Here is a 27,500-nt window from a genome sequence, read left to right on the forward strand (position 1 = left end):
CTTTTTCCAGAAATGTTGTCATTTTTTTTCTTCAATTGAATAAAACACCCAAATTCAATGAAAGTAGTGAACTGATCATTTATTTTACTTGTGAAGAGCGTTGTAGGGAGCCATCCGCATTATTATTTTGGACAATTTGGTTGAAAGAAAACCACATTTCTGATATAGAAACTTTTTGAAAATGGGTCAAATTTGACCCGATGACAACAGGAGGGTTAAGTTACATTAATTCGGTTTAGTTGCTGCCCAAAACGGCTCGGGGTACTTTACAATGGCGGAGAAAACCCTGGAGTAGAAAGTATATAAAGGAGCAGACTTCCATCATCTTTACTCCATTTACCTTTTTCCATACTGTCAGTGGAAAGTGGTCCACCAAAGAAAATAAAGCTGTAATCAATACTAGTATGACACTGATTGCTTCACCAACTGCTAGTAGGCGTGTATCTGAATTTAAACTCACTCTGCAGCCAAGAAAACATATGTCAGAGAAGTTCAACTTTGTGCAATCAGTGTGTGATGACCTTTACATGTTAATCTAGAACAATTTGTACACACTCAAACACAACAATGCACATGAGTATTTGGGTGCACAAGGGGTTACACATTGACCCCGTTTAAGTAAACAACAAACCATTGGCTTTCTTTTTTTGTAGGTCAAAGGCAACAACTCCATTGAACTGGGCGCCATTTGGGGGTTTCCAGTATCCAGTCAAATATTAACTACATCCATGGCTATAGGTTAGCCCTTTATGGAACAGGTTTTACAATGGCGTTTATGCTGTTTCACCATATAAATATGTATATTTTTTGGGGTATATGTGCAGTTTAGTGTCCCAAATGACGAGGGTCTTATTTGAGACAGGTTTCCCATTACCTAACCCTAACCATAACCATAACACCTGTTAAACAGGTGGTTTAGCAGGTTCATAATTAAGCATATTGTATGGGGAATTTGGGACACTAAACTGCACGTATACCATTTTTTGAAAGTACCATTAAATGGAGTGAAACTTAATCTACAAATGAAAAAAATTAAGACTCAAAACATAGCCTATTGCAGGAAAGAAATATGATAAAAGTCTAATTTAAACCTAAAATAAACAAATAAACAAACATACCTCTCTGAGGTGTTGCTTCAGTGACTCTAATCATTATATATTATTGAACATATAGCCAATATATCACAGGAAAGACACTAATTAGATCATAGCAACTTGTAATGTATACTAAGCTCTTCATAAACTAGCTAAAGGTTGTTAGCAAAGATAATTGCAGTTGTGGAAAGTAACTAAGTACATTTACTTAATCACTGTAGCCTACAGTACAATTTTGATATGACTACTTTTGTACTTACAGGACTTTTACTTGTAACCATATTTTTTTTTAATGCTGTGGTATTAGTATTTTTACCGTAGGAGTAAATTATCTGAATACTTTTCCCAAAAACCGACCTTCTTTTGTTTCCTTTGTATTCTTTTCCCGCTGGTGCTGTTTCCGTGGCAACAGGCGTCCTTCAGCTCCAACCGTGAAGTCGTCCTCGCGCTGTAGCTGTTGGAGCTTGGAAAAGAACGAAGGGGGGGCTCGGCTGGGGGGGGGTCACAGCCGTCCAATCAGAACCCGAGCACAGTCCCGACGTCATCGCCGAAGACGGTGTGTCTGTTGTGGCGCCAAGCCAGATCAAGAAGAAGGAATTAAATGTGAAGTCTCCATTTTATATTGTTTGCTCCTCATTTTAAAAAATTAAAACAAGTAAAACAAACTCTAGTAACTATAGTAATAGTCAGTGGTGGAGGAATTCAGATCCTTTACTGCAGTAAAAGTACTATTACACACAGTAAAAATACTCTGTTACAGTAAAAGTCCTGCATTTAAAAGTTATTTCAGTAAAAGTATGTTAAGTATCATCAGTAGGCTAACATGTGGTTTAAAATATTAAAAGTATAAAAATGTCCACTGGGACTGTTATACTATTATTATATTATATCATTAAATTATTTTTACTAATGCATTAAAGCAGGGGTCATCAACTACATTTTTCCAAGGGCCAGAATGTTTATATTTTATATAAACATATATATATATATATATATATATATATATATATATATATATATATATATATATATATATATATACACACACATATATATATATATATATATATATATATATATATATATATATATTATATTTTATATATATTTTTTTTTAAATTTTTTTTTTTTTTTACATGTATTAGTGTGAGTAACTCCTAAAAAACATGGAAACTCCATTATGATAACTGGCTCTTTAAGTCGATCTCAGACTAGGAGGCAGTTCACTGAGGAGTGATGGTTAAAGTCTGTAATTAGGAAACATGGTTGTAGTATGCAGCGTCCTGATTGGTGGAAAATGCTTGCAGAAAGAAACGGCTGTTGTCAGGTAAGAATGTCACTGTCAAAGAGGCTGAAGCGAAAAGTTGACGTGGAAAAGCCCAGCTTTAATGATGAATGGACTGATAAGCAGGCTATGCATTCGTCATGTATGCCTAATTTGCAATGAAACGATGTTGTTGCAAAATAATACAACCATCATCATCAAGAATGAAGAACGCAAACATAATGGTTACGTCATTCACGTGCATATTAGGTAGCCACATGTGTTTTGGTCTTAATACATCCATAGATTTACCGCTCCAGCGGAGAGGATGGTTCGCTCAGCTAGCAGTTAAGTTCATAAGAATTTGTCCAAATTTCAAGATTCCCGGCAAACTAAGAAACAGTTAGACTACAAACCGACAGCTTTTGTTTTAGCTTGTTTGTAAAAATTCGCTATTTGCAGAGTAGAGCTGTGTTCGCGTAAAACAGCGCGGTGGACAAGAGTGGACTGAGCAGACAAAGCAGATTGAAATATGCTTTCTACATGTTTATGCCTGTTTATACAGGTGAGTGCATTGGTAAGTATTGACTTTTTACACAAAGGTTTTATTGTAGCCTACTTACAGTAACGAGACTAGCGTGAGTTCATCTGCCCCAGCGGCCATTGGTTATCCTCTCTGTATCGTTCCCAGTCAGATACTGCGTATGCAAATACAGTGGGTGGGTTTGTGCTCTACCTGTGTAATGTTATGCTGCTGTAAATGCTTGAAATGCTAAATAACAGAACGCATTTTTTCCTCTTTACATTTTCTGAATTCGTTATTATTCTGCGGGCCAGACTAAAAACTTTGGCGGGCGGATCTGGCCCGTGGGCCGCCAGTTGACGATGGCTGCATTAAAGGGTAACTTTGGTATTTTTTAAAGTTGGAGGCGAAGTCCCTCCCCTTCTGGTGGATCACCATCCCTTTTTCGGTAAAAATGTGTACGATATATAGTGAACGGGGAGAGACAAGTAATTATTTGATTCCGTTTGAATTGAGCCATTAATTACACACATATGATGTTCCGTCAATATTAAGATAATTTTAAAAGTCAAGAAAGTCACAGTTTGTCGCAAAACTGCTGAAATATAAGACTGCAAAACACGGTAATAATGCTGCGTTCCAGACACAATTTTTAGCCCGTAAGTTACGACTTCAAGTCACGACTCACGACTTGGTAGCATTCCAGGCAAAGTCACGACAAACCCTTCTAGCTAGCGTTAGCTAGCGGCTACCTAACGTTGACGTTAGCTTGTGCTAGCTAGTGCTAGCTAGTGCTAGCTGATACTAGTGATTTCTAGTCGGCGACATATTTTGGGCTTCATTTAATAAACATAACCTGTAGTAGTACACAATCGTATGTGTATTGTTTTGATTACAATGTGCGGAATTACTTTACGTTGCCTATTTATGTCTATTTATTTCTATTTCTCACCGTTAATCACCGGCATCTGTACAGCATCAACAGGGGCCGCCATTGTTGTTTATGTGTGTGCGACGTCAAAAACTGTAACTGGGAGTACAACGATCTGGTACGAGTTCACGGGGAGTAAGTTACGGGTTTGACTGCCGTTCCAGGACACTTTCACGGGGAGAAGGTTGTGAAAACACGAGTTATGGGTTTCCGGGAACGCAGCATAAGAAAGACAACTCGTAAGCGACGTCACGCAGAAGCTACGATGCCTGTGTGTTATGTAACAGGATGTAACGTTACTCACACGAGCAGCGGACGTCTTGTTTGTTCTTTCGCTTCTCGGCTGATAAAAAGATGCTGGATAAAACACATCAGGTAAGATCACGTTATGTGTTGTGGAACAGAGCTAAGCTAGCTAGCTAGCGAGCAAGCCGAGCAACAAGCAAAGTGGCATATTTATGTGAGATGAGATATGTAGTTCACCGAGCGGTTTCACACAAAACTAAGTGGTACTTAAACAAACTGAGACTTTCTTCGCTTGCAAAATTTAAAGAAAAACCAGTAAGTTTTTACATGAAAAATTATTTAAATTTATATTGCTACACTGCTATATTACTACTTTTGTTGAATACTTCTTCCAACCTAGCTAGCCCATGCTAACGCTAGTCATATATTCAGATGATAACATTAGCATAACTGCTTACACCTGAAAAGTTCTGCACATAATATTCAAGATTTTGTCTATGTTACAAACCCTAAAAGTTTTTAAAGAATACAAAAGCACAATAATGAAGTGTGTGAGCTCATTGTATCTGAAGCAGACTGAATAAAACATGGCAGAGAGACTCTGTTGTTAACATGAGCGTGACTTTAATGTTTCTGAATAATTCAGAGAAGAAACCCAGTGCTCCATCAACAACATAACTCCAGTACAGAGAAACCAGAGGGAAAACGTTACGAGGAAGGGGAGGAAATGTGTACAAATCGAGGAGGAAGGAAGAGAATGAGCAGGAAAGAAAAAACAGGGTGTATTAAAAGTTAATATGCTGTACTGATTTTCTAAGTAGGACATGAACTCCACAAATATGACAACAGCGCAGACAAAGAGGTAAAAGAGCATTTAAATATGTATGGATTAAGTTGATGTTTGACATGTGCTGTTAGTAAAGCAGAAAGACTGTCGGTGTGTGTCTCCACCCGTCAGCAGAAACCTGCTACTGCATTTATTAATGTCTATACTCACTGAAGTGTGTAGTGACCTGGGTGGAGAGGAAGGAAAGGACTGCAAAGGAAACAAAAAGATTGAAAAGAATTAAAGGAAATACGGGAAAAGGAAAAGACAGAAAAAAGAAATAAGATTGAAAGAACAAATGACAGGCATATAATTGAAAGAGTGAAAAGAAAAAGAAAAGTGATAAGGAAAAGAAAAGATGGAAAAGGAAAATATATAAAAGTAAACAAGAAGACGGAAGAAAAAAAGAAAGGAAAAGAAAAGACAGGAAAGGAAAGGAAAGAAAGGAAGGAAGAGGGGACAGAGAAAGTAAAGTAACGTTACTTCCCATCCGAGAAATTTCAAAAAGCAATTTAACTCTTACACACACACGCACACACACACACACACACACACACACACACACACACACACGTGCACACATGCACGCACACACACACACACACACACACACACGTGCACACATGCACGCACACACGCACACACACACACACACACACACGTGCACACATACACACGCACACGCACACACGCAGGCACACACACACACGCACGCATGCACGCACACACACACACACACACACACACACACACACACATGCACGCAGGCACACACACACACACACACACACGCACACACGCATGCACGCACACACACACACACGCACGCATGAACGCACACGCACGCATGCACGCACACACACACACACACACACACACACACACATGCACGCAGGCACACACACACACACACACACACACACACACACACACGCACACACATGCACGCAGGCACACACACACACACGCACGCACGCACACACACACACACATGCACGCAGGCACACACACACACGCACACACACACACACGCACGCACGAACGCACACACACACACACACACACACACACCTCTTCTGGGTTTCCCGAGTGCTTGAGTGGTTTGTGCGGCGTTTCGTAAAAAAGGAAGTGGATGAAATATTTACCACCAGCGAGAACGGAGAGCGGCTGCCCTCGCCACTCAACTTCAAAAACTGGAAGTACACAGAAACCTTTTTAAAAATAGAACTAAAATTAGATTATGTGTTTTATGGTATTGTCACATGAAACCCTTCTTGGTAATTTATATGCTTTTAATTTATAATATAGTGAATAAATGATCCTCTGGTGTTGACAAATGTCTTTTTTTACGTTTGATCCTTAACACAGTGGGAAGATTCCTAGTCGGGAACTAATTTCTCAGGACACCACATGAATGCCCCATGATTCAGATCCACTCCAAATTGTAATGGGTTTTTCCTTGGCCTATGCTACACTCTTCCACAAAGTTTCATGAAAATCAGCCCAGTAGTTTTTTCTGTAATCCTGCTGACAGACGAACAAACGAACAAACCGAGGCAATAACTCGACTTCTTTGGTGGAGGTAATTAACTAAGAGTTGGCGACAATCAACCTAAAAATAAACAACGCATTTTCATGAACGGGTTGGCAGAGAAACCCGGGCACAGTGCACGGTGAGGTCATGGTGAGGTCATGGTGAGGTCATGGTGAGGTCATGGTGAGGTCATGGTGATGTCATGGTGATGTCATGTTCCTTTTAGCGCCCATTGGACTTGAGTTTAGCCGACAAAAGGTGATCGTCCTGCTGCGACGACAGTTAAGTTTAGGCAACAAAACAGTTACGTTTAGCAGACAAAAGGTGACTGTCATGCGGCGACGACAGTAAGGTTAATGGAACCAAACAAGATTAGAAAAAAAGATTGTGGTTTGGATTAAAACACCGGTTCCCTTAAATAGTACTCGCGGGACACCCCCCCGTAACTTCTTCCGGGACACGAACATTGCTCCCCCTGCTTCAAAGCCCTGTGTTTTTAGGATCCATCCATCCATCCCGACTTCCTCCCTACATGGCTCTTAACGTTCTTTGTGGCAGTCAATGTGGTGCATGCAGCAGTAGATACGTGGAATACATACAAATTACAGTACATTACTTTTCGTAGCTATATGTACGAATGGAATGATGTTATTTTAGCTGATAGAGGTTGTTTGTCTTGTGTGCACAAGGGTTTCATTGCTATTCTATTTGAAGTAATCAGTATTGTAGAAATACATGCTGGCCTGTCAGACATAATGTGAAAAGGTTAGTGCTGTGCTGACAGATGTGAACACTAGTGTTTTAAAGTCTGGCGTTTTAAAGTGTTTTAAAGGGTCTTAGTCTGTCACGTTGGGCGTCTTTCTGCAGCATCCCAGAATCCCTCCTCTCCTCTTCTTCCTCTTATAACCTGTGAGGCTGCCGTCGGAGCAGGTTGATTTCCTCAGAGTCCGGATGTGTTTCTCCTGCTCCCGAATCTTTGACTCCAAGTGGGACTGGATCGCAGTGCCCAGGGACTCCAGGTCCACCGAGGCTCCGTACACCTCCCACGTCCTTCCCTGTTGGTCCCACGCCACCTCCTGTGGCTTCCCCGTCTCTTCCCTTTCCTCTCCACCCACTTCGTCTTCCTCCTCGTTTTGCTCCCTTACAACTTCCTCCTGCTCCTCATCCTCCCAGTTGCTCTCAGCGCTTATGTCTTGGTTTTGTCTGAATTGTAGCTCGGGCATGACCGCGGGGCTCTGCTGGAAGCTGTACGTACGCAGACAGGCGGGGAGGGAACTAGCCCGCTCAGCTCCAACAGACGGAAGCACCAATTGGCTGCACAGCTCGATGTCGATCTTGCAGACGTGCTGGAAAGGTGGGTGCCCGGCGGGGATGCAGCACAGTGACGGGACGGTCGGAGAAATCAAACTACCTGACTTACAGCTGGGAGAGCCAATCAGGGAGGAGGGAGCTCCCATGTGGCGACTGGAGCTGGTGGAAGCCAAGCATTCGACTACCTCCACTTGGACGCCCACCTCTCTGCGCTCCCCTCCCTGCAGATGAAGCCTCTCACTCGGGCTGGTCATGGTCGCGGTCTCCCTTACTGTCTTGGAGCTCGCTGGATGAGTGGAAAGCTGAGGAAGAGGATTTAGGGGTGATGAAGGAGAGGGAGATGAAGAACTCCCTGGACCATATTTCGGTTTCCCCCTCTCCTGCTTCTTCTTGTCTTCCTTTTTCCTCTCCACACCCCTTGCCCTTGGCGATGGGATGTTGCTACCAGTGGTGATGGCATTTCCGTCTCCCAGTTGACTTGGTTTGCTCAGCAGGTTGCCCAGTATCTTTCTATCTCCTGGCAACCACCCTATGTTGTCAATCACATCTACCCCTTGCATGGCCCCCTGGGATAATGCCGGGTCTCCTACAGCTGTCACTTTGGTCTCCGGCAATTTTAAATGTTCTTCGTCAACAGCAGCATCTGTTTTCGCCGATGTCTTGGTGATAGAGTCAAAGGTGAGACCCCGAGTTAGACTGATATTAATGGATGTCCTGCTGGTGTTTGATGCAACTGCCGCAGGCGCTGATGTGGATCCTTTCATCATTGTCAACGCAACAGTGGTTCTGGTTTTGGGGCTGGAGGTGGCCAGAGGATCCAGCAGGCCTGAAATCACACCAGAATCTGCAAGCAGGAAACATGTTATAACAGACTGATGTAAAAATCACATTTATACGGAAGAGGATTCGGGCCAATGTGAAAAATGTATTTATGTTCTGACTTTAAAGAGCTGTACATGTTTGCCACCAATTTACAAATGGACATAAATATAAAATAAATACTAATATTAAAGAATAGAAAAGAATTACATTTCCAAACAAAGGCTACTACAAAATCAAAACAACAGTTATTACAGTAACTCAGTAAATCAGTACTACATCAAGAGAAATAGTAGTAGGATTTGTTTGATTTTTTTACTTCATGAGAAGTAACTGCGAAGGGAAGCAGAAAAACTGTTCCAAATAACTGGACTTCTGTACCTGACAGGAAACTGGCCAAGGTTAGTTCTGTAAAACTGACAATATATATCTAAAGATCTAGTGTGATAACAATGGATCTGAGACCTGGTTACAAAGAAATTGTGAAAGGAAACGGGAAGTGAATTGTTACGAAATTAAAATTCAAAAGCACCTATCTGAAGGTTATTGATGTCAAGAATAGGTTAAATAATTCCAGGGTTTGAAATAACAGGGCGGTATGAGCATAGCCATATTAATTGCAATTATTACAATTAGATGTAAAAAGATAAATCATAGAGGTATATAGATCTACAGAGTTTCTGCAGTTTTCACCAATCAAATGTAAGACTTTTTAACCCTTGTATTGTCCTCGGAGCAAATTTGACCCGTTTTCAAAGTGTTTATATCAGAAATATGGGTTTCTTAACAACCAAACTGCCCCAAAATAACTTGGATGCATGTATGTACATTGTATGGAACCCATACAACATATACATCCATGCATCCATGTTCTTCACAGGTAAGATTAATGATTACTTCCATTGGATTTTGGTTGTTTTATTTAATTTCACGGCTTTTGAAAAAAAACAAAATGTTTAGATGGTTTCAAAACAGCATCCTGACCAAACTCTGACATAAACCAGTCTGTGATTCACTCAACAACCTCTCATCTTAACTATTGTATTAGTCAAAATAATTCATAATATCTGCTGAATTTAAGGCCTAAATTTAAGGCCTTTATCACAACATCAACTAAGCCCCTAAATTCAGTTTTTTCAAGCCAAGTATGGCTAAACTAGTACTTCCCCAAAGCTGAAGAATAAAATCTGTTTTATGTCTGTGGTACAATCTGAAATTAACACAAAAGCTGATTGGCTGCAATATAAGTTGCATGTTGGTCTCATTTGTAGTCGTAATACAGCGGAATATATTCACACCACAGAATAAAACAAAGAGCATTGGAGGTAGCGTTGCATGGCCGTAGGAAAATTAAAACCTGTTAATTATTTAAGATCTAGAACACAATACTTCAGCTAATTTAAGAGTTTTTAAGGACTAAAATTTAGATTTTGAAATTTTAAAACTTTTTAAGACCCCGCGGAAACCCTGATCTAGAAGAGTTTTTCTTGACAAGATGTGTCGTAGGCGTCCGATATACTCGCCGTACCTGACCTGTCGCGCGGCAGTGTGATGTCATGGGAGCGCTGTAACTATTTATACTCGCGTGTGGTGGTCACGACACCAGTTACCCTCTACTCCTGAACAGAGGTGGTGAGGAAAGGCTACCAACTTTGCTATTTCTACGGACTAGAAGAAGAAGAAAAAGGTAAACAATGGCGGAACTGGCAGCAGCATTGACGTCAATGTTTCTATTCGATTCAGTGACCTACTTGGTGGGATCAAGCCTTTCATTCGCCATAAAAGAACTCATCTTAACCCAGTAAGTTTACAAGAGAGACTTGCAGTCACTCTGAGAGTCCCTGCATCCGGTTTCCCTCAAACTCGTTCATGCTTCCTGTTTCCGCTTTGTCGTGCGCCGCTGAAAAAAATAGACCTCTGGTTGTACACTTTAAATCCTGGCGCGCCAGCAAGATCTACGTCATTTTGACATCACATTGGCGCACGACAGGTTGGGTGCGGCGACTGTAAAGAGGCCTTTACTCTCTGTAAGATAGGCATTTCAAAGTTTCTTATTCCTTAAGGACAATGTAATGAATGTAAATTACCTGGATCAGAACCAGGACTCCTCTGGACATCCCTGTTTGGTCCAGCCAGACTAGAACCAAGAGCTTTGCCAGGATCAGACCCAGGACTGCTACTTGCCGGACTTGGTGTAGGAGACGGTATCAAGGAGGGTGACAAATCTGCCAGAGCTGACTTTGAGCTAGACCGACCTGGTCCAGGCTTAGAAGAGTCGGAACCAGCTTTAACATCTGGACTGGGTTTCGCACTGAAGCTTGCGGCCTTGGGGTTGTTGTCTTTGGACCCAGACAGACAAGTTCCAGAGGACAAAAGGGAAACAGATCCAACAAGGTCCATCTTAGAGCCAGACGCCACCAGAGAAGGTTTAGAAGAAGAGGAACGGGTCAGACCAGGTTTAGACCTGGAAAAGACATTAGAATTAGAACTGGGATTTAACACAGAGCCCTGTTTAACTCTTGGACTGGTTTTGAGATTCGAACTGGCTTTAGAGTCTGAAGTCTGAGTTTTAGGATCAAGGTTGTCCTTTGACCCACTGCCAGATTTCGAACCCACAACTGTCTTAGAATCTGGATTGGTTTTGCTTGCTTTGATTTCCGTTGCAGTTTTAGAATCAAGGCTATCTCTGGACCCCATCCCAGACTTAAAATTGGGACTAGCTTTAGAATTGGAGCCCGTTTTGGAGTCTAAGCTGTCCCTTGATCCCCAACTTGTTTTAGAAGTAGAACCGCTTTTAGAATCAAGGCTATCTTTAGACCCCATTGCTGTTTTAGAGTTGGGACTGGCTTTGGAATCAGAGAGGGTTTTGGAATCCATACTATCCTTGGTTGTGGCTTTAGAATTTGAACTGGATTTGGAACTGGTTTTGGATCCAGAACTGATGCTTGAATCTTTACCATCAAGATTGTCCTTGGACCCTGATGCGTTACTGTTTCTGGTCCCAGAAGCTTTCCTCTGTGTGGACGGTTTGGCACTTAGAGAACTTGGTTGAGGAGTCTTGGCGCTGAGCTGTGCCATTTCAGCCCTCTGATTTGGGGATTTTGGTCCTACAGGGGGCATCTCAGAACTATGAGTCCCTAAGTCATGTCTGGTGCTTGCTGGGTCTGGTTTTTGGGGTTTGGCTGTAATTGTTGGGGTTTGATTGGTAACGTTTAAATCCCCTTTCTGATCATGTCCGTTTGGGCTTACGTGAATGTGTTGCATCTTTGGTGACTGTGTCTCAAGGCTAATTACTTTTCCATGTGTTTGCACTTTTGGGCTAACCGTTAACTTGTTTGTAGTCTTTGTTGTCAGTCCAGTTGTCAGTGCAACATGTGGTATGGGGTTTGAGACGCTTGCAGGTACCGCTCTCTGTACTTGTGTTTTGACTCTTTCGGTCGTTCTGGGGCTGCTACCGATGGTTACTTGTGGTTTTGGACTTGCCGCCATGTTGCTGTATGCGTGCGACTTCTGGCTGATTGAAGGAGTACGGTTGGGGTTTGGGGATTTCAACCTTTGCTCGTCTTTGCTGTTCACCAACGCCTCCGCTGTGGGTGAGCGAGACAAAGCTGAAGTCTTGCTTTTTGGTCGCGATGGATCATCTCTTTCCCTTGGTGACATCACATGGGTCATCAGGGTGCTTGCTGACTTGCCAGTTTCCGTAGTAACTGCTCCTTTTGCCCCACCTCCTTTGTTCCCATGATCCTTTTTGTTCGCTCCATGCAGCTTCGAGGTCTCTGTGGCTTGGCGGGGGTTGCTTGGCGATGTCCGAGTAAGGTTGAGGTTGAAGTTAGGCTCCGCCCCCCAGTTGGCGTTGGGATCTGTGTTGCCAAGGGCATCTGCAAGCTCCGCCTCTTCTGGAATAGGGCATTCTGATTGGACGACATCCTTTGTGAGTTTAGTAATATTTGGGGAGGTTTCCATGGTGGAATTTTGTTGTAGAATTTAGCAATTGAAAGTCAGCACCTGATTGGACAGATAGAGAGACAAATTATCAAAACAACTTAACTATAATTCCCAAACCACATACCATTTATCAAACCAGTAGAAAATGACCAATTGATTTTATTTAATGAAATGAAATGAAATTAAATTACAGTATGCATTAAATACCAAAAGTAAAGATATTGTATTCTGTGAAGCCATTTTATATTATGATGGATAAATTATGGCATTTCTGTTCTTTCCGACAGCTATTTTCTGTCCCACTGAGTCCAGAATCCTCTCGGGATCAGATTTTCCTGCTTTGACTGACACATCCACATTCATGAAATGTCAGTAACGTAATACCTGTTCTTCCTTTACTTAATCTAAGGGTCTAAGGATGAAAGATGACTCTTTACTGCACATGTTTTAAAGCCCTTTTAGACAAAATTGTGATTTTGTGCTGCACAAATAAATCTGATTTGACTGAATGCACACATCAACTTAAGTCAATATCTATCTATCTATCTATCTATCTATCTATCTATCCATCTATCTATCTCTCTATCTATCTATCTATCTATCCATTCATCCATCTCCTAATAATCACCATAAACACACTCTGTCCCCATAGGAGTATCATCGGCATAATGATTTAAGAAATTAAATACCAACAGTGGAAGAAGTATTCAGTATAGGTATGCCACAGTTTAAAAATACTCCCTTAGAGGAAAATGTCCTGTGTTAAAATATTAATTAAGTAGAAGCATGTAGTATACAGTACTAATAATGCAGAATGGCTCCTTTCCGAGTGTTAGATTATTCGGTTGTTATCACAAACATATACACGTACATCCTTTTTAATGTTGTAGTTCATTAACATGGAGCCAATTTTAGATACTTCCTCTGTACTCCTGGGTAGATTATCATACTGCGCCACATCATAGAAGCCAAAATAACACGTTTGTGAAATCTTAACCTGCAGCTGTCAAATGTATTTGACTTAAAAGCGCAATATTTGCCTCTGAAATGCAGTGGAGTAGAAAAATACAAACACAGACTACCTCATCACAATTTAGCATCATATACCAAGGTCCTAAGATAAGGAATTATTTCCCTCCAAGCCTACAGAAACTTTCTCCTTTATCATTTACAAAAATCTGTGAAAAATATTTTACTGTATATATGATTCCTAACATGATTCTCGTTTTATAATTACTTTTCCTTTTCTCTCTCTCTCTTCACATTGTATTTTCTCTCCTCGTTTGTTTCTTTTCTCTGTCCCTTTTTCATTTCATAGACTATATGTCTTTTTATTTTTCTCTTCTTGTTATATATTGTTGACTTATTGTAGGGAACCCTGAGGGGTTTTCTGTCTTTCCTTTGCATGTCTTTTTTATTTAATGTATCTTAATATTTTGTTGTTGTTGTTGTGTCTTTTAACATGTGCTAAATAAATCAAATTGATGAAGTAAAAAGTACAAGAAGCTCAACTTTGTATTTTACATTCTACCACTGTGAAATACCGTGACTTTCATCTAATTCATATTATAGGATTCATGGAAATGTAGCCTAATTACATACATGACAGATGAGAAAAATGCACTTTATTTACAGTTAATGCTCCAAATCCGGGTATTACAGATCACCACACAGTATTATTATAGTAATCTTAAACTCTCTACATACCTGTTCAGGGTCAACGGACGCCAGCGTTGGCAGGTCGACGGTGGAGTCCCATCACGGTGTCCGAGGACCGCCTGCCGAGTGAGAGAGAAAGCTTCAGCTGCTCCCTCCCTCTCCTCCTCGCTGCTCGACCACAGGATGCATTTATGAATAAATAAAAGGAGTAGGGAGAGAGGGAGGAGATCATCCAAGGGCGTCACTTTGGGTTCAACATTTGGGGGGGTTGATCTCCACCTATCTAGTGAAAACGTTTGTTTTGTTTCAGCATTAGGGGGGACGAATTATAGCCGGGGTGTCTGGGTCGCCCCCCAGGAAATTTTGATCATCAAACACTTTGTTTCCTGCATTCTGGTGAATTTTTCTGCAACAATCTGTGACTTTTCTGCATGTTAATATCTTCATTTATGTAAATAGTATTATTATTAATGAATTAATCTACTGTATTGATCCTTTCCTACAGTACTGGAGTAAATGTACTTAGTTACATTCCACCACTGCTGAGCACATCTGCTCTGAGTCGTAACAATCTTACATAACTGATGATGTGTAAAACTTGTGACTTTCCGTCTGTCAGTCCGTTATCAGTGTAACCAGGAAACACATGACTGAGATCTATAGATTTTCATCCCCTACCCGGCCTACAGAAAAAGGGCTCGTAGTTCCTGATGAGCTGCAGTTGAAGAGAAGTTAGAGAAAGAGAAACTACTCTGGTCTTGCTGATTCATCCTGACGTGACTCCAGAGATAAAAGGTAACGTCTGAATGTGTTCATGTTGTTGCCGTCCTGTTGTACAGATTTAGTGTGTGAGGGTTGGTGGATTAGACACAAAGTTAACAGATAATAATGTTGTAGGTTCGCTCAGTAAAGAGACAATTCAACAACAACTGTATCAGTGGTGGAAGGTAACTAAGTACATTTACTCCAGTACTGTACTTAAGTCCAAATGTTGAGGTACTTGTACTCTACTTGAGTCATTTCTTTTCATGCCACTTTCTACTTCTACTCCGCTAAATTTCAGAGAGAAATATTGTACTTTTGCACGGGCTTGCTGCAAAGCAAATCACTCCGCCCAAGTAGCAGAAGTAGCAGAGCTTCGCCTTTCTGAGAATATAGTTCCCAGTTTGTTTACGTTTAGAAGACGGCTGTGTCTCATGTTACGTTGTTTTTTGTACATGCTGTGACTCTACAAATCACAACATGTAAATAGGAACATGTTGGCGTTATTTTGTCACTTATTCGGAGCAGTAGGCTAGTTGGAACCAGTTACCTGCAGGTTCTGTGCTAGGCTAAGCTAACGGTGGAACCGTCAGACAGCGTTATAACACGCACAGACACGAGAAGGGTATGTATGGACTTGTCTTACTCTGGGGGTTACGGTGAATAAGCTAAAGTCCCAATAAGTCGGCGTGTTCCTTTAAGGGCCATTAAGCACATGGTTCAACAAATTTTGATCTGGCTTGCATAACAATTTAGGTTCACAATACATTTTGGCCAACCTAGTTGTGCACAAAACAGGACAGGAAACTGTTTGCAAACTGCAATTACACACAGAGGTATAGAAACAGAGCGCATTTAAGTCCCCACCGTAGAGGGAAACAACTCTCCGCCCTCCATTGACTTCTATTGTGCGAAGGTTTCCTCCTCGTCTATTCCGTCTGCTAGCAAACAACTGAAAGTTACCTGCAGGTTCTGTGCTAGGCTAAGCTACCGGTGGAACCGTCACACAGAGTTACAACACGCACGGACACGAGAAGGGTATGTATGGACTTGTCTAACTCTGGGTTACGGTGAATAAGCTAAAGTCCCAATAAGTCGGCGTGTTCCTTTAAGCACAGTCTGTTGAGGTCAGGGACTGAAGTCTGTTCGGCGTGTTCCGTGCCGTCGTCAGTCGGAGGAGCCGTTGGCCTTCATTTGGGCCACTTTAAAATGTTTTCAGAAACACGTTGCGGTGAACTATCTTCGTAATATATGAGATCGTATTCCAAACAAGCCGCCATTAAGTTCGGTTGTAAAATCCAGGAGCAGCCAGACCCACGTGACACGTTCGACCAATCAGCTGCCGGTTTTAATTTTTTGGGCGACAATACAGATTAGCGCCACCTGCTGTTATGGAGCAGAACTTACACTCAAATCGGCGTTGCTTCGGTGTGTTCCGAGGCACTTTTTTGACCAACTCGGGGAGGCAGTCAGTCCGACTGCCTTTTCTGCCAAAGGTCGGCCGTCGGGTTGGTGTGTCAGAGCCTTTATACGCAGGAAACATTTATGCTCGGATTCACCCATATATAAAACGTTTACAACCCGAAAACAAATGTTATCTTTTAAAGAAGAAATTAAATACTCAAAAGAAAAATGTCAAAGAAATAAAGACCATTTTTTTCTGGACATTTACTGGAAAAATTTTCATATTGTCTGTTCAGTTTAAAATGTACCGTAGAGTAAAGATTTCTTCTTTCATCCTCCTCAGATGTGCAGCGTTGAAAGAAAAACTTCTCCACCTCAAAGTTAGATCCCAAAGACCATCATGCAATATACAGGAAGTTGGCCTCTGTTCCTTGTTCCTCTTCTGTCTTTCCTGCTTCATTACAACCCATTACTGGCTTTTTCACTGAAAAACTGCACGATTAACTACTCTGAAGATGCAAATAATCTGTGGGTTACATGCAGACAGCGCAGCCTCACTGCTATTCCCGACGACATTCCCAGAAATGCATCATCACTGGATCTCGGCTCAAACAGCATTTCAAAGATCACCAGGAGAGATTTAAAATATTTACCAAAGCTCACCTATGCAGAGTTGGGATTTAATTTGATTTCCCACATTGATGATGGAGCTTTTGCAGACTTGGAGAAGTTAAAGTTCCTCTCTCTGTCCAGCAATAAGCTTTCAAAAGTGACAGACAACATGTTTCAAGGACTGTCCGAACTAGTCTTGCTATCTCTGCAGAGGAACCGTATCAGTTATATCTCCCCTGTGGCCTTTCAGGCCCTGGTCAGCTTAGAGCAATTAGATCTGGGCTCTAATTACCTACAGCAAATCACAGATGTTGCTCCCATCTTTAAACTACCAACTCTAAATAAGTTGTCTCTTGGGAACAACAAGTTCACCTCTTTTCAATCAGACGACCTGCCTTTAAACGTCTCAAACATAAAGACCGTGTTGCTGACTTTGAACCCTCTGAGAAAGTTCAGTCTTACAAAAGACGTCTTTCCTCATTTGTGGTCTCTCGAGTTAATTAAGTGTAGCAGCAACATCGAATGGGACGTATCAAACAAGACCTTTCTGAGAAACCTAACTAGTTTGGCCCTAGGTGGAATTGATATTAGTTTTGAGTCGTACCGCGCGGTGCTGCAGACCACTGACTCACTACAAAAACTTTTTCTGACGTCGATGAAGGCGAGGATAGATGAAGGTCTCATAGACGTCGCCTGCCAAATTCCTTCTCTAAGAACTCTTGATTTACAGAATAATTGCATTGTCAGGGTAGATGACAACCTGCTGCAGTCTTGTTCTCAGATCACTGATCTCAGTTTATCTTCTAACAAGCTGTCCGAGATGTCAGAGCATTCACTCAGATCGATTTCACAGCTCAGGCATCTGGATTTGGGCTATAACCAACTGTCCAAAGTGCCCCTCACACTCAGAGGACTCTCCACACTGGAAACCTTGGATCTGAGCTCCAACTACATCACTGAACTCAACTGCAACACTTTCCTGAATTTGACAAGATTAACAACGCTTAATCTCAACCAAAATCTCATTTCAAAAATTAAAGGATGTGTTTTTCAAAACTTGAACGATTTGATAGAAGTTAATATTGGAGACAATGCTCTTTTTACTTTTGACAATACCTTCAAGGTTAGCTTGCAGAAACTAGAATCTTTGAATTTACACAATAATGGTCTCTTACAGCTCATGCCAGAAGACTTTAGCAACCTGTCCTCCCTCCGTTCTTTGGATTTAGAAAAAGACACATATTACAATGTGTATGAAGGGGCTTTCCAAGGACTTGATAATCTTCAAACTCTTAGTATTACACCTGGACATTACAGAAAAGAGATGTTCATAGGACTCGCACAGTTAGAGAATCTGACATTACATCTTACCTTAGATTGGAAACTGAAAAGTTCTCAACAAAATGATTATTCACCTTTCTCAAATTTACCAAACTTGAAGAAGCTTATACTCAAAGTTTACAACACATTTCTTGTTCAGGACATTACACAAGATCTGCTCAAGGGCCTTAAATCTTTAGAGAGCTTAACATCTGACAATTTCTTCAGGAAGTTGTTGCACCCAGACACATTTAAACACACTCCCCGACTGAAGGTTCTTCAGATAATAAACAGCGATCTGTCACATTTAACCCCTGAACTGTTCTGGCAAATTCCAAACTTGCAGAGACTCGATCTCTCCAACAATAAATTAAGATATTTGGATTTCCTCGGCGGGGCGAACCTGCTGACCCTCAGATGGCTAAAACTCAACGGGAATGAGTTGTCGGTCATCAACGAAACGGCCCTCCAATGCCTCCCTGCGTTGATGTACCTGGACCTGAATAACAACCCTTTAACGTGCGAATGCTCCAACGTTGGCTTCAACCAGTGGGTGCAAAGCAACAACCAGACGCAGGTAGTTAATGGCCACCAGTATACTTGTGCCTTTCCTGTGAGCCAAAAGGGGAACAAGTTCCTGGACTTTGACACTAGCTCCTGTTGGATAGACGCTGGCTTCTTCTGCTTCATATTCAGCACTTGTCTAGTTCTGTTTACTCTCCTCGCATCATTCATTTACCATTTCCTGAGGTGGCACCTGGCCTACGCCTACTACCTCTTTCTGGCCTTCGTCTACGATAAGAGGAGGGGAAGGAAGGGCTCTCCTCACCACTACGATGCTTTTGTCTCCTACAACGTTTACGATGAAGCCTGGGTCTACGAAGAGATGCTTCCAGTGCTGGAGGGGGAGCAAGGATGGAGACTCTGTCTGCACCACAGAGACTTCGAACCAGGTCTGTTTGTATTTAAAGGGTGATTTTGTTATTGTTTTCTCAACCCGGACCCTACTTTTTTCCATGCATTTCTGTCTGAGTGACTAATGTGACATTTTTTTTTGAAATTGGTCCAGAATAGAGACAGAGCGCATTTACATGGAGGATATATTTATTCATAATTCAAATTGAAAGTCCAAAGAGAAAACAAAGTGAGATCAAACTAAAATTATTATTTTACTACGCTACTAGGAAAAATCATGCCATAATTGAATTTAAAAAAGAAAAGTTCAAATGTAAAATTATTCATCTTTTTAATTTTACATTTGGCTTTTCCATTTGGATTTAACATTTGGCTTTTCCATTTGGACTCGACAGATGTCAATGTAAGAGTATGACGCAATGGGCTCTGTTTCTATAGAGCGAGAACGCTGTAATCGGCAGCGAACCGGGCTGGGATGTAACCCTTTAGGACAAATGAAATCCACATCCTCAATTTTCGTCGATATTTTTGCCACTGACAGGCTCAGATTATTATTTTAAGTGTCTGACAACATTATGGAAATGATCCCTATAGACCTTTTTGTTAAAGAGTAAGATCCTTTTTGTTCAACCAGAAACAGCTCCAAAATCACCATCACCAAACCCACCAGACTCCATGTAAATAATCACTACTTTTAGCGTGTATAGAGCCAGCATATTTTCATATGTAAATGGGTGAATTAGGGGTTTATGTCAACCAAACCAGAGTGGTGATTGTTGGAACAGTGGAAAGACGAACCAAGACAAGCTGATAGTTTAAATTAAGTGTGTTTTACGACGATAAAATTAACCCTAACTCTAATAGAGTGAGAAGTAGGGTCATTTTCTAATAGACTTCTTCTTCTTCTGCAATGTCCGTTTCTTTTTTACAGTTATGGACAAAAGGTAGGAAGGAAGAGTCCTGAACTTGCAAAGAAGACGCCCGTTTCTCACAAAAACCCAAACTAATGGTGCATTAGAGAATTAAATAAGTCATTTTCATTATTCAACCATGAGCCACGTAGAAAGAGTTACTAGGCAGTTTGTTGGAGCAGCTCCTAGTAGAAAAAAGCCTTTTTTATTTACTGAAAGCGGCTGTTGTTTTCACAGGTAAGCCCATCGTAGAAAACATTACAGACGCCATCTACGGCAGCAGGAAGACCATCTGTGTGATCAGCCGACACTACCTGCAGAGCGAGTGGTGCTCCAGAGAGATCCAGATGGCCAGGTAGGCAGCGCCGCCTCTAAGTCTAGGTATTAGTGATGCTAACTTTGAGTTTTTTTCAAATGATAGTCGAGGCTTGTTAACCGATCATTAACTGTTAACCAACAACAAGGAAAGGGAATCCAACTTCATAATTTCCACGATCCATGGACAATTACGGACTTGTAGCAGGCGCCACTTTCTGTCTGAGGCTGCCTGGGTTGTGACTAGAAGGGATACAGCTACGGCCGGAAGTTATGCAAAATCTCGCAAAATGTAATTCATTTATGTTATAGTAATATAATAAGTGTTGTTTCAGAGCCTAAACTTGACCGTCGTTTTGGAGCCAAAACTTAACTGTTTTTTTGGAGCCTAAACTTAAATGTCGTTTTGGAGCCTAAACTTGACCGTTGTTTTGGTGCCTAAACCTGACTGTTGTTTTGGAGCCAAAACTTAACTGTCGTTTTGGAGCCTAAACTTATCTGTCGTTTTGGAGCCTAAACTTGACCGTCGTTTTGGAGCCAAAACTTAACTGTTTTTTTGGAGCCTAAACTTAAATGTCGTTTTGGAGCCTAAACTTGACCGTCGTTTTGGTGCCTAAACCTGACTGTCGTTTTGGAGCCAAAACTTAACTGTCGTTTTGGAGCCTAAACTTAACTGTCGTTTTGGAGACTAACCTTAACTAATTGTTTTGGTTCCTAAACTTAACTGTCGTTTTGCTGCCAAACTTAACTGTCGTTTTGGTGCCTAACCTTAACTAATTGTTTTGGTTCCTAAACTTAACTGTCGTTTTGGTGCCTAAATTTAACTGTTGTTTAGGTTCCTAAACTTAACTGTTGTTTTGGATCCTAAACTTAACTGTTGTTTTGGTGCCTAAACTTAACTGTTGTTTTGGAGCCTAAACTTAACTGTTGTTTTGGTGCCCAAACTTAACTGTTGTTTTGGTGCCTAAACTTAACTGTTGTTTTGGTGCCTAAACTTATCTGTCGTTTTACTGCCAAACTTAACTGTCATTTTGGAGCCTAACTTTAACTAATTGTTTTGGTGCCTAACCTTAACTAATTGTTTTGGTGCCTAACCTTAACTAATTGTTTCGTAACCTAAACTTAACTGTTGTTTTGGTGCCTAAACTTAACTGTCGTTTTGGAGCCTAACCTTAATTAATTGTTTTGGTGCCTAACCTTAACTAATTGTTTTGGTGCCTAAACTTAACTGTTGTTTTGGTGCCTAAACTTATCTGTCGTTTTACTGCCAAACTTAACTGTCGTTTTGGAGCCTAACCTTAATTAATTGTTTTGGTGCCTAACCTTAACTAATTGTTTTGGTGCCTAAACTTAACTGTCATTTTGGATCCTAAACTTAACTGTCGTTTTGCTCCCAAACTTAACTGTCGTTTTGGTGCCTAAATTTAACTGCTGTTTAGGTTCCTAAACTTAACTGTTGTTTTGGAGCCTAAACTTAACTGTTGTTTTGGAGCCTAAACGTAACTGTTGTTTTGGAGCCTAAACGTAACTGTTGTTTTGGTGCCTAAACTTAACTGTTGTTTTGGTGCCTAAACTTAACTGTTGTTTTGGATCCTAAACTTAACTGTTGTTTTGGTGCCTAAACTTATCTGTCGTTTTACTGCCAAACTTAACTGTCGTTTTGGAGCCTAACCTTAATTAATTGTTTTGGTGCCTAACCTTAACTAATTGTTTTGGTGCCTAAACTTAACTGTCATTTTGGATCCTAAACTTAACTGTCGTTTTGCTCCCAAACTTAACTGTTGTTTTGGTGCCTAAATTTAACTGCTGTTTAGGTTCCTAAACTTAACTGTTGTTTTGGAGCCTAAACTTAACTGTTGTTTTGGAGCCTAAACGTAACTGTTGTTTTGGAGCCTAAACGTAACTGTTGTTTTGGTGCCTAAACTTAACTGTTGTTTTGGTGCCTAAACTTAACTGTTGTTTTGGATCCTAAACTTAACTGTTGTTTTGGTGCCTAAACTTAACTGTTGTTTTGGAGCCTAAACTTAACTGTTGTTTTGGTGCCCAAACTTAACTGTTGTTTTGGTGCCTAAACTTAACTGTTGTTTTGGTGCCTAAACTTATCTGTCGTTTTACTGCCAAACTTAACTGTCATTTTGGAGCCTAACTTTAACTAATTGTTTTGGTGCCTAACCTTAACTAATTGTTTTGGTGCCTAACCTTAACTAATTGTTTCGTAACCTAAACTTAACTGTTGTTTTGGTGCCTAAACTTATCTGTCGTTTTACTGCCAAACTTAACTGTCATTTTGGAGCCTAACTTTAACTAATTGTTTTGGTGCCTAACCTTAACTAATTGTTTTGGTGCCTAACCTTAATTAATTGTTTCGTAACCTAAACTTAACTGTTGTTTTGGTTCCTAAACTTAACTGTCGTTTCGGAGCCTAACCTTAATTAATTGTTTTGGTGCCTAACCTTAACTAATTGTTTTGGTGCCTAAACTTAACTGTTGTTTTGGTGCCTAAACTTATCTGTCGTTTTACTGCCAAACTTAACTGTCGTTTTGGAGCCTAACCTTATTTAATTGTTTTGGTGCCTAACCTTAACTAATTGTTTTGGTGCCTAAATTAACTGTCATTTTGGATCCTAAACTTAACTGTCGTTTTGCTCCCAAACTTAACTGTCGTTTTGGTGCCTAAATTTAACTGCTGTTTAGGTTCCTAAACTTAACTGTTGTTTTGGAGCCTAAACTTAACTGTTGTTTTGGAGCCTAAACGTAACTGTTGTTTTGGAGCCTAAACGTAACTGTTGTTTTGGTGCCTAAACTTAACTGTTGTTTTGGTGCCTAAACTTAACTGTCATTTTGGATCCTAAACTTAACTGTCGTTTTGCTGCCAAACTTAACTGCCGTTTTGGTGCCTAAACCTGACTGTCGTTTTGCTGCCAAACTTAACTGGTGTTTTGGAGCCTACTACTACGGAGCCATAACGTGACATACAAGGTAATGGAGCCTTTTATACATTGTCGTGTTTATTTAGAAATAAACAATGGACAAATAGAGTCTTTAAACGCTTCAGATGTAAAGTTATTCGCTATCAAAGTGGCGCCAAAATGAATGGCAGTCAATGGGATGCTAACTGCAGGTGATGGCTTCTTAGCATCAAAATGGCGCCATAGGAGGTATGCTTTGCGAAGGCTGGCTTACCTCTTTGGTTCATTCTCTAGCTCGCTCCACCACTTTGTTTTATCTAACGTTAGCATCTCTGCACATAGCGCTCTAGCTAGGATACTGTAGCAGAAGCTGTTGTTATAGCAACAAAAGACGCTCTCGGCTGCTTTTTGGAACCACAAAAGCCCTAGTCAAAATTTTCTTGTCAAAAAAGTCGCCAAGTGTGAACATAGCCATAGTTGTCCTAGGCTGATGGTATTGTTTGCCAACACTAGATTGACAATGGCTCAGTAAAGAGACAATTCAACAACAACCGTAGTTGTAAAAAGATTTTCATGCCATGGGACCTTTAACTACATTTTCCTGATGATACTTACAGACTTTTACTGAAGTAACATTTTCAATGCAGGACGTTGACTTGTAACAGAGTATTTTTACAGTGTGGTATTAGTACTTTTACTCAAGAACAGGATCTGTATACTTCTTCCACCGCTGATCCTAACATATGTGTTTGGATGCTCCAGGTGGGACGGAGCTTCATGACCTTTCCTGCATGTGAAACAAACAAAGAGCTCCTCTGCATTGGGTTTTTTTGTGATACGTACAACCTGTGATTGTTGGTCGTCACTATTTCATTTGTCCACTGAGCTCAGGATGTGGGTAAACTGTTAAAACTGAACTGAAACTGAACAGAACAAAATCGTCTTTGACGGAGGATGGACTGACCTCACTCTGCCTGATACTTTGTAAGAAATCTCATTCTTTCATAAATTTCAATAGATATACTTTTCTTTCTTTTTCTGGTTTTGCTTTGTTCATTCAACCATTGCATGTTGTTTCACGTTGTTCCAGAGTTAGATTAGATTAGATTCAGCTTTATGTGCAAGTACCGAGACCACAAAATGCAGTTTAGCATCTAAGCAGAAGTGAAAGAAAACAGTAAACAGGAAGGGGAAGCTCTGCATGAGGTGAGATATAAACAGTATGAACCAAAAGATATTTAGGGTGTAATACAAGTAAAGGCAGGAGATAAGAAGCAACAGCAGTAACGTTGTCAGGTCGTATTTTACTTTTTGTGTGGATAATTAAGTTATTTTGATTTGATCTATCGTCCCAGAGGAATATTTGATTTCACAGCCAGGGGACATTGAGACATTGAGGACACTTCATTTTCTGAATTCTGGTAAATGTTTAGCAGCAATGTGTGCCTTTTCTGCTTCAATTTATTGAGGGGCAATTGTCCGTATTTATTAGGGGTGTGCAAAAAAATCGATTCACATCTTTTTTACTGCAATCACATGGGAAAAGTAACTACATTTACATTATGTGAATCGTTTTTTTAATCGAGAATCGTTTTTTGAATCGAAACTTGATTTTGAATCGAATCTTGACATTTTCTGAATCGTGCACCCCTAGTATTTATGCAGGGTTTCCGCGGGGGCTTAAAAAGTCTAAAATTTCAAAAACAATTTTAGGCCTTAAAAAAAAAAAAAAAAAATGACCAGCATTTAAAATTGTATTGTATTACAATATGGTATATTGTACTGTATTGTGTATTGTGTTCTAGATTTGAAATAATTTTAAACAGGTCTTATTTTCCCTTCGTCCATGCAACGCTACCTTTAACTGGGGGCCAAGCAGCGAAGCTACGAGGCACCATTAGTGATTCTACCTTTTCTTATTATTACACATCATTCCTCTGCCATGGGAGTCTATGGCATGACATAGAGAGCCCATAGAACCGTACAGTAAAAAGTTGTGAAATTTGGCACATTGATTTTGAACAGTCCCACAATTAATTTCACCAAGTTTTAGGTCTGCACCACAGGCAGTCTAGCACCACCAATGGGTCAAAGTTAGCGTTTTTAACTTTTGAACCGTATGCCCAATTTTGAACATCGAGATATAACTGGAATCCTTGGATGACGCCAAACTCAACGCACCCAATGATGTAAATATCCGCCATGTTGGACCTTCCCCCATTTTGGATTTGATCAAAAACACTAAAAAGTTTTCACAGATCACAAAATTTGTCAGATTTTCACGAAATTTGGCACAGATGATCTTCAGACCATGCCTCACAAAAGGTATTCCATTGCGTATTGATATTCAAAAGTGTTTGCCCATCTCAGCCAATCGAAATCGACGGCGAAGCCGCCAAACAAGAAGTGAACTCATATCTCGGCAAGTCTTTCACATATCAACATCAATGTTGGTGCATAGGTACAGGGTCCAATTAGGAAGAGGCACAAGGAATTTGGTGACTTCAGACCTATAGGGAGCGCTGTAATTAGCAGAATTACGTTTTGGCCTATAACGTTTGATGTGTTTGGAATCAAAACTTACTAGCGGTGTCTGTTAATACTTTGGGAGGTCCTAAGGCCGACACATGCCAATTTGTGACGTCAGTGTAATTGATCTGAAAAAGTTTAGTCTTACAAAAGACGTCTTTCCTCATTTGCGGTCTCTCGACTTGAGTAAGTGTAGCAGCGACATTGAATGGGACGTATCAAACAAGACCTTTCTGAGAAACCTAACTAGTTTGTTCCTAGGTGGAAGTTATATTAGCTTTGAGTCGTACCGCGCGGTGCTGCAGACCACTGACTCACTACAAAAAATGTTTCTGACGTCGATGAAGGCGAGGATAGATGAAGGTCTCATAGACGTCGCCTGCCAAATTTCTTCACTAAGAACTCTTGATTTAGGGTTTAACCACATTGTCAGCGTAGATGACAACCTGCTGCAGTCTTGTTCTCAGATCACTGAGCTCAATTTATTTTATAACGAGCTGTCCGAGATGTCAGAGCATTCACTCAGATCGAATTCACAGCTCAGGCATCTGGTTTTGGGCTATAACCACCTGTCCAAAGTAAAAAATAAATAAATAAAAATCTGGTTAATTTTGTAAAATACACCGTGCTCACGGCGAATCATATTTCCCTGCACTACACCTTGAAAACACAGCACAGAGTAGTTTCCCCTCTACTCCTCTGGATGGAAACTAACTGGTGGTGGTTTTGTGGTTCTATTCTACGTGAATTTGCGAGATCTCGTGGGTCCTCGTGACTACAGCTGTCAGTCATGGCCGCAGCCGTGCCGCAACAAATCCGGACCTGGTGGGTATTGACGGACGGCGGAGCACGCAGCCGACACGCAGCGGAGCCGGTCCGCATCCAGTGGAAATTGCCAGTTACTGTCATTTTGGAGCCTAAACTTAACTGTCGTTTTGGTGCATAAACTTAACTGTCGTTTTGGTGCATAAACTTAAAGGGATACTTCACCGATTTAGCATTAAGCTTTGTATCAGTGGAAACACAGTAGTATTTTTGAATGACTGTGCTTCCCTCCCTCATGTCCCCCTGAGAGGGGAGATCTCTGTATTGTGGGTCTGCAAAAAAATCTTCTGATGACGTAAAACAACGATTTTTGCGTCATTGGAAGACTTTTGCCCAGAGGCAAAGGACTACAGCCAGTACTAGGAGCTACTTCCGCATAGCCCATAGGGGGTTGGACTCCGGCATTCTCCGAAATTTCACGAACCAAAACGACCGTCAGCCATCTTGAATCCTCGCGTAGCTTAGTGGCTTCTCAGTATCAAAACTTTAGATAGATAGATAGATGTATTCATCCCAAAGGAAATTTTAGAACAACAATTATGTGCATTCAAACTACCGCACACGTGTACCACCGGGATACATTGGTACAGATCAGAGACTATGCAGGACACTTTATTACAGACGGAATACTTGACACAGCTTCGCCCGCCGGCTATGGAGACCAGCTGTGCAGCTCGATGCCTCTGGCCAGTAAAGGGACATCATCAGCGGGGGACGTTGAACGAGTTTGTGGGTGGCAAAATCGTGTTTGTTGTCCGCTCATTAGACAACAAACTGGACTACATCCAACCAACGAAACTCCCAACGCGAGTTCAGAGACTGCTGTGTTTTTGTTGTTGTGGAAAA

The 27,500-nt window shown here is 40.9% G+C and overlaps 3 protein-coding genes across 6 annotated transcripts in view; 1 reads left to right on the forward strand and 2 right to left on the reverse strand.

Moving 5' to 3' along the window:
* LOC116061827 (protein phosphatase 1K, mitochondrial-like) overlaps positions 1-1,579 on the reverse strand; it is a 24,984-nt gene extending 23,405 nt beyond the window's left edge. The window contains exon 1 of the mRNA XM_035994332.1: positions 1,452-1,579. The gene's annotated coding sequence lies outside the window, so the exon portion shown is untranslated. The remainder of the gene's footprint in view (positions 1-1,451) is intronic.
* Positions 1,580-7,254: 5,675 nt separating this feature from the next.
* Positions 7,255-14,334, reverse strand: LOC118493536 (mucin-5AC-like). The gene is made up of 3 exons (XM_035993693.1): positions 14,201-14,334; positions 10,636-12,553; positions 7,255-8,573 (listed from the first exon to the last, which is right to left on the reverse strand). The coding sequence occupies exons 2-3, from the start codon at positions 12,509-12,511 to the stop codon at positions 7,255-7,257; spliced, it is 3,195 nt and encodes a 1,064-aa protein (XP_035849586.1). The 5' UTR covers positions 12,512-12,553; positions 14,201-14,334.
* Positions 14,335-14,836: 502 nt separating this feature from the next.
* Positions 14,837-27,500, forward strand: part of LOC116060779 (toll-like receptor 13) — a 16,159-nt gene continuing 3,495 nt past the window's right edge. For 2 of the 4 annotated variants that reach the window (XM_035994315.1, XM_035994316.1), the window contains exons 1-2: positions 16,479-19,203; positions 20,314-20,431. In XM_035994315.1, coding sequence (XP_035850208.1) covers positions 16,719-19,203; positions 20,314-20,431 — 2,603 coding nt within the window. In that variant the 5' untranslated portion in view covers positions 16,479-16,718. Of the gene's footprint in view, positions 14,948-16,475; positions 19,204-20,313; positions 20,432-27,500 lie in introns of those variants that run through there. The other 2 variants (XM_035994314.1, XM_035994317.1) reach the window with 2 other exon arrangements.

This window comes from Sander lucioperca, chromosome 17 (genome assembly GCF_008315115.2).
Source record: "Sander lucioperca isolate FBNREF2018 chromosome 17, SLUC_FBN_1.2, whole genome shotgun sequence".
In the NCBI taxonomy this organism is placed as follows: Eukaryota; Metazoa; Chordata; class Actinopteri; order Perciformes; family Percidae; genus Sander; species Sander lucioperca.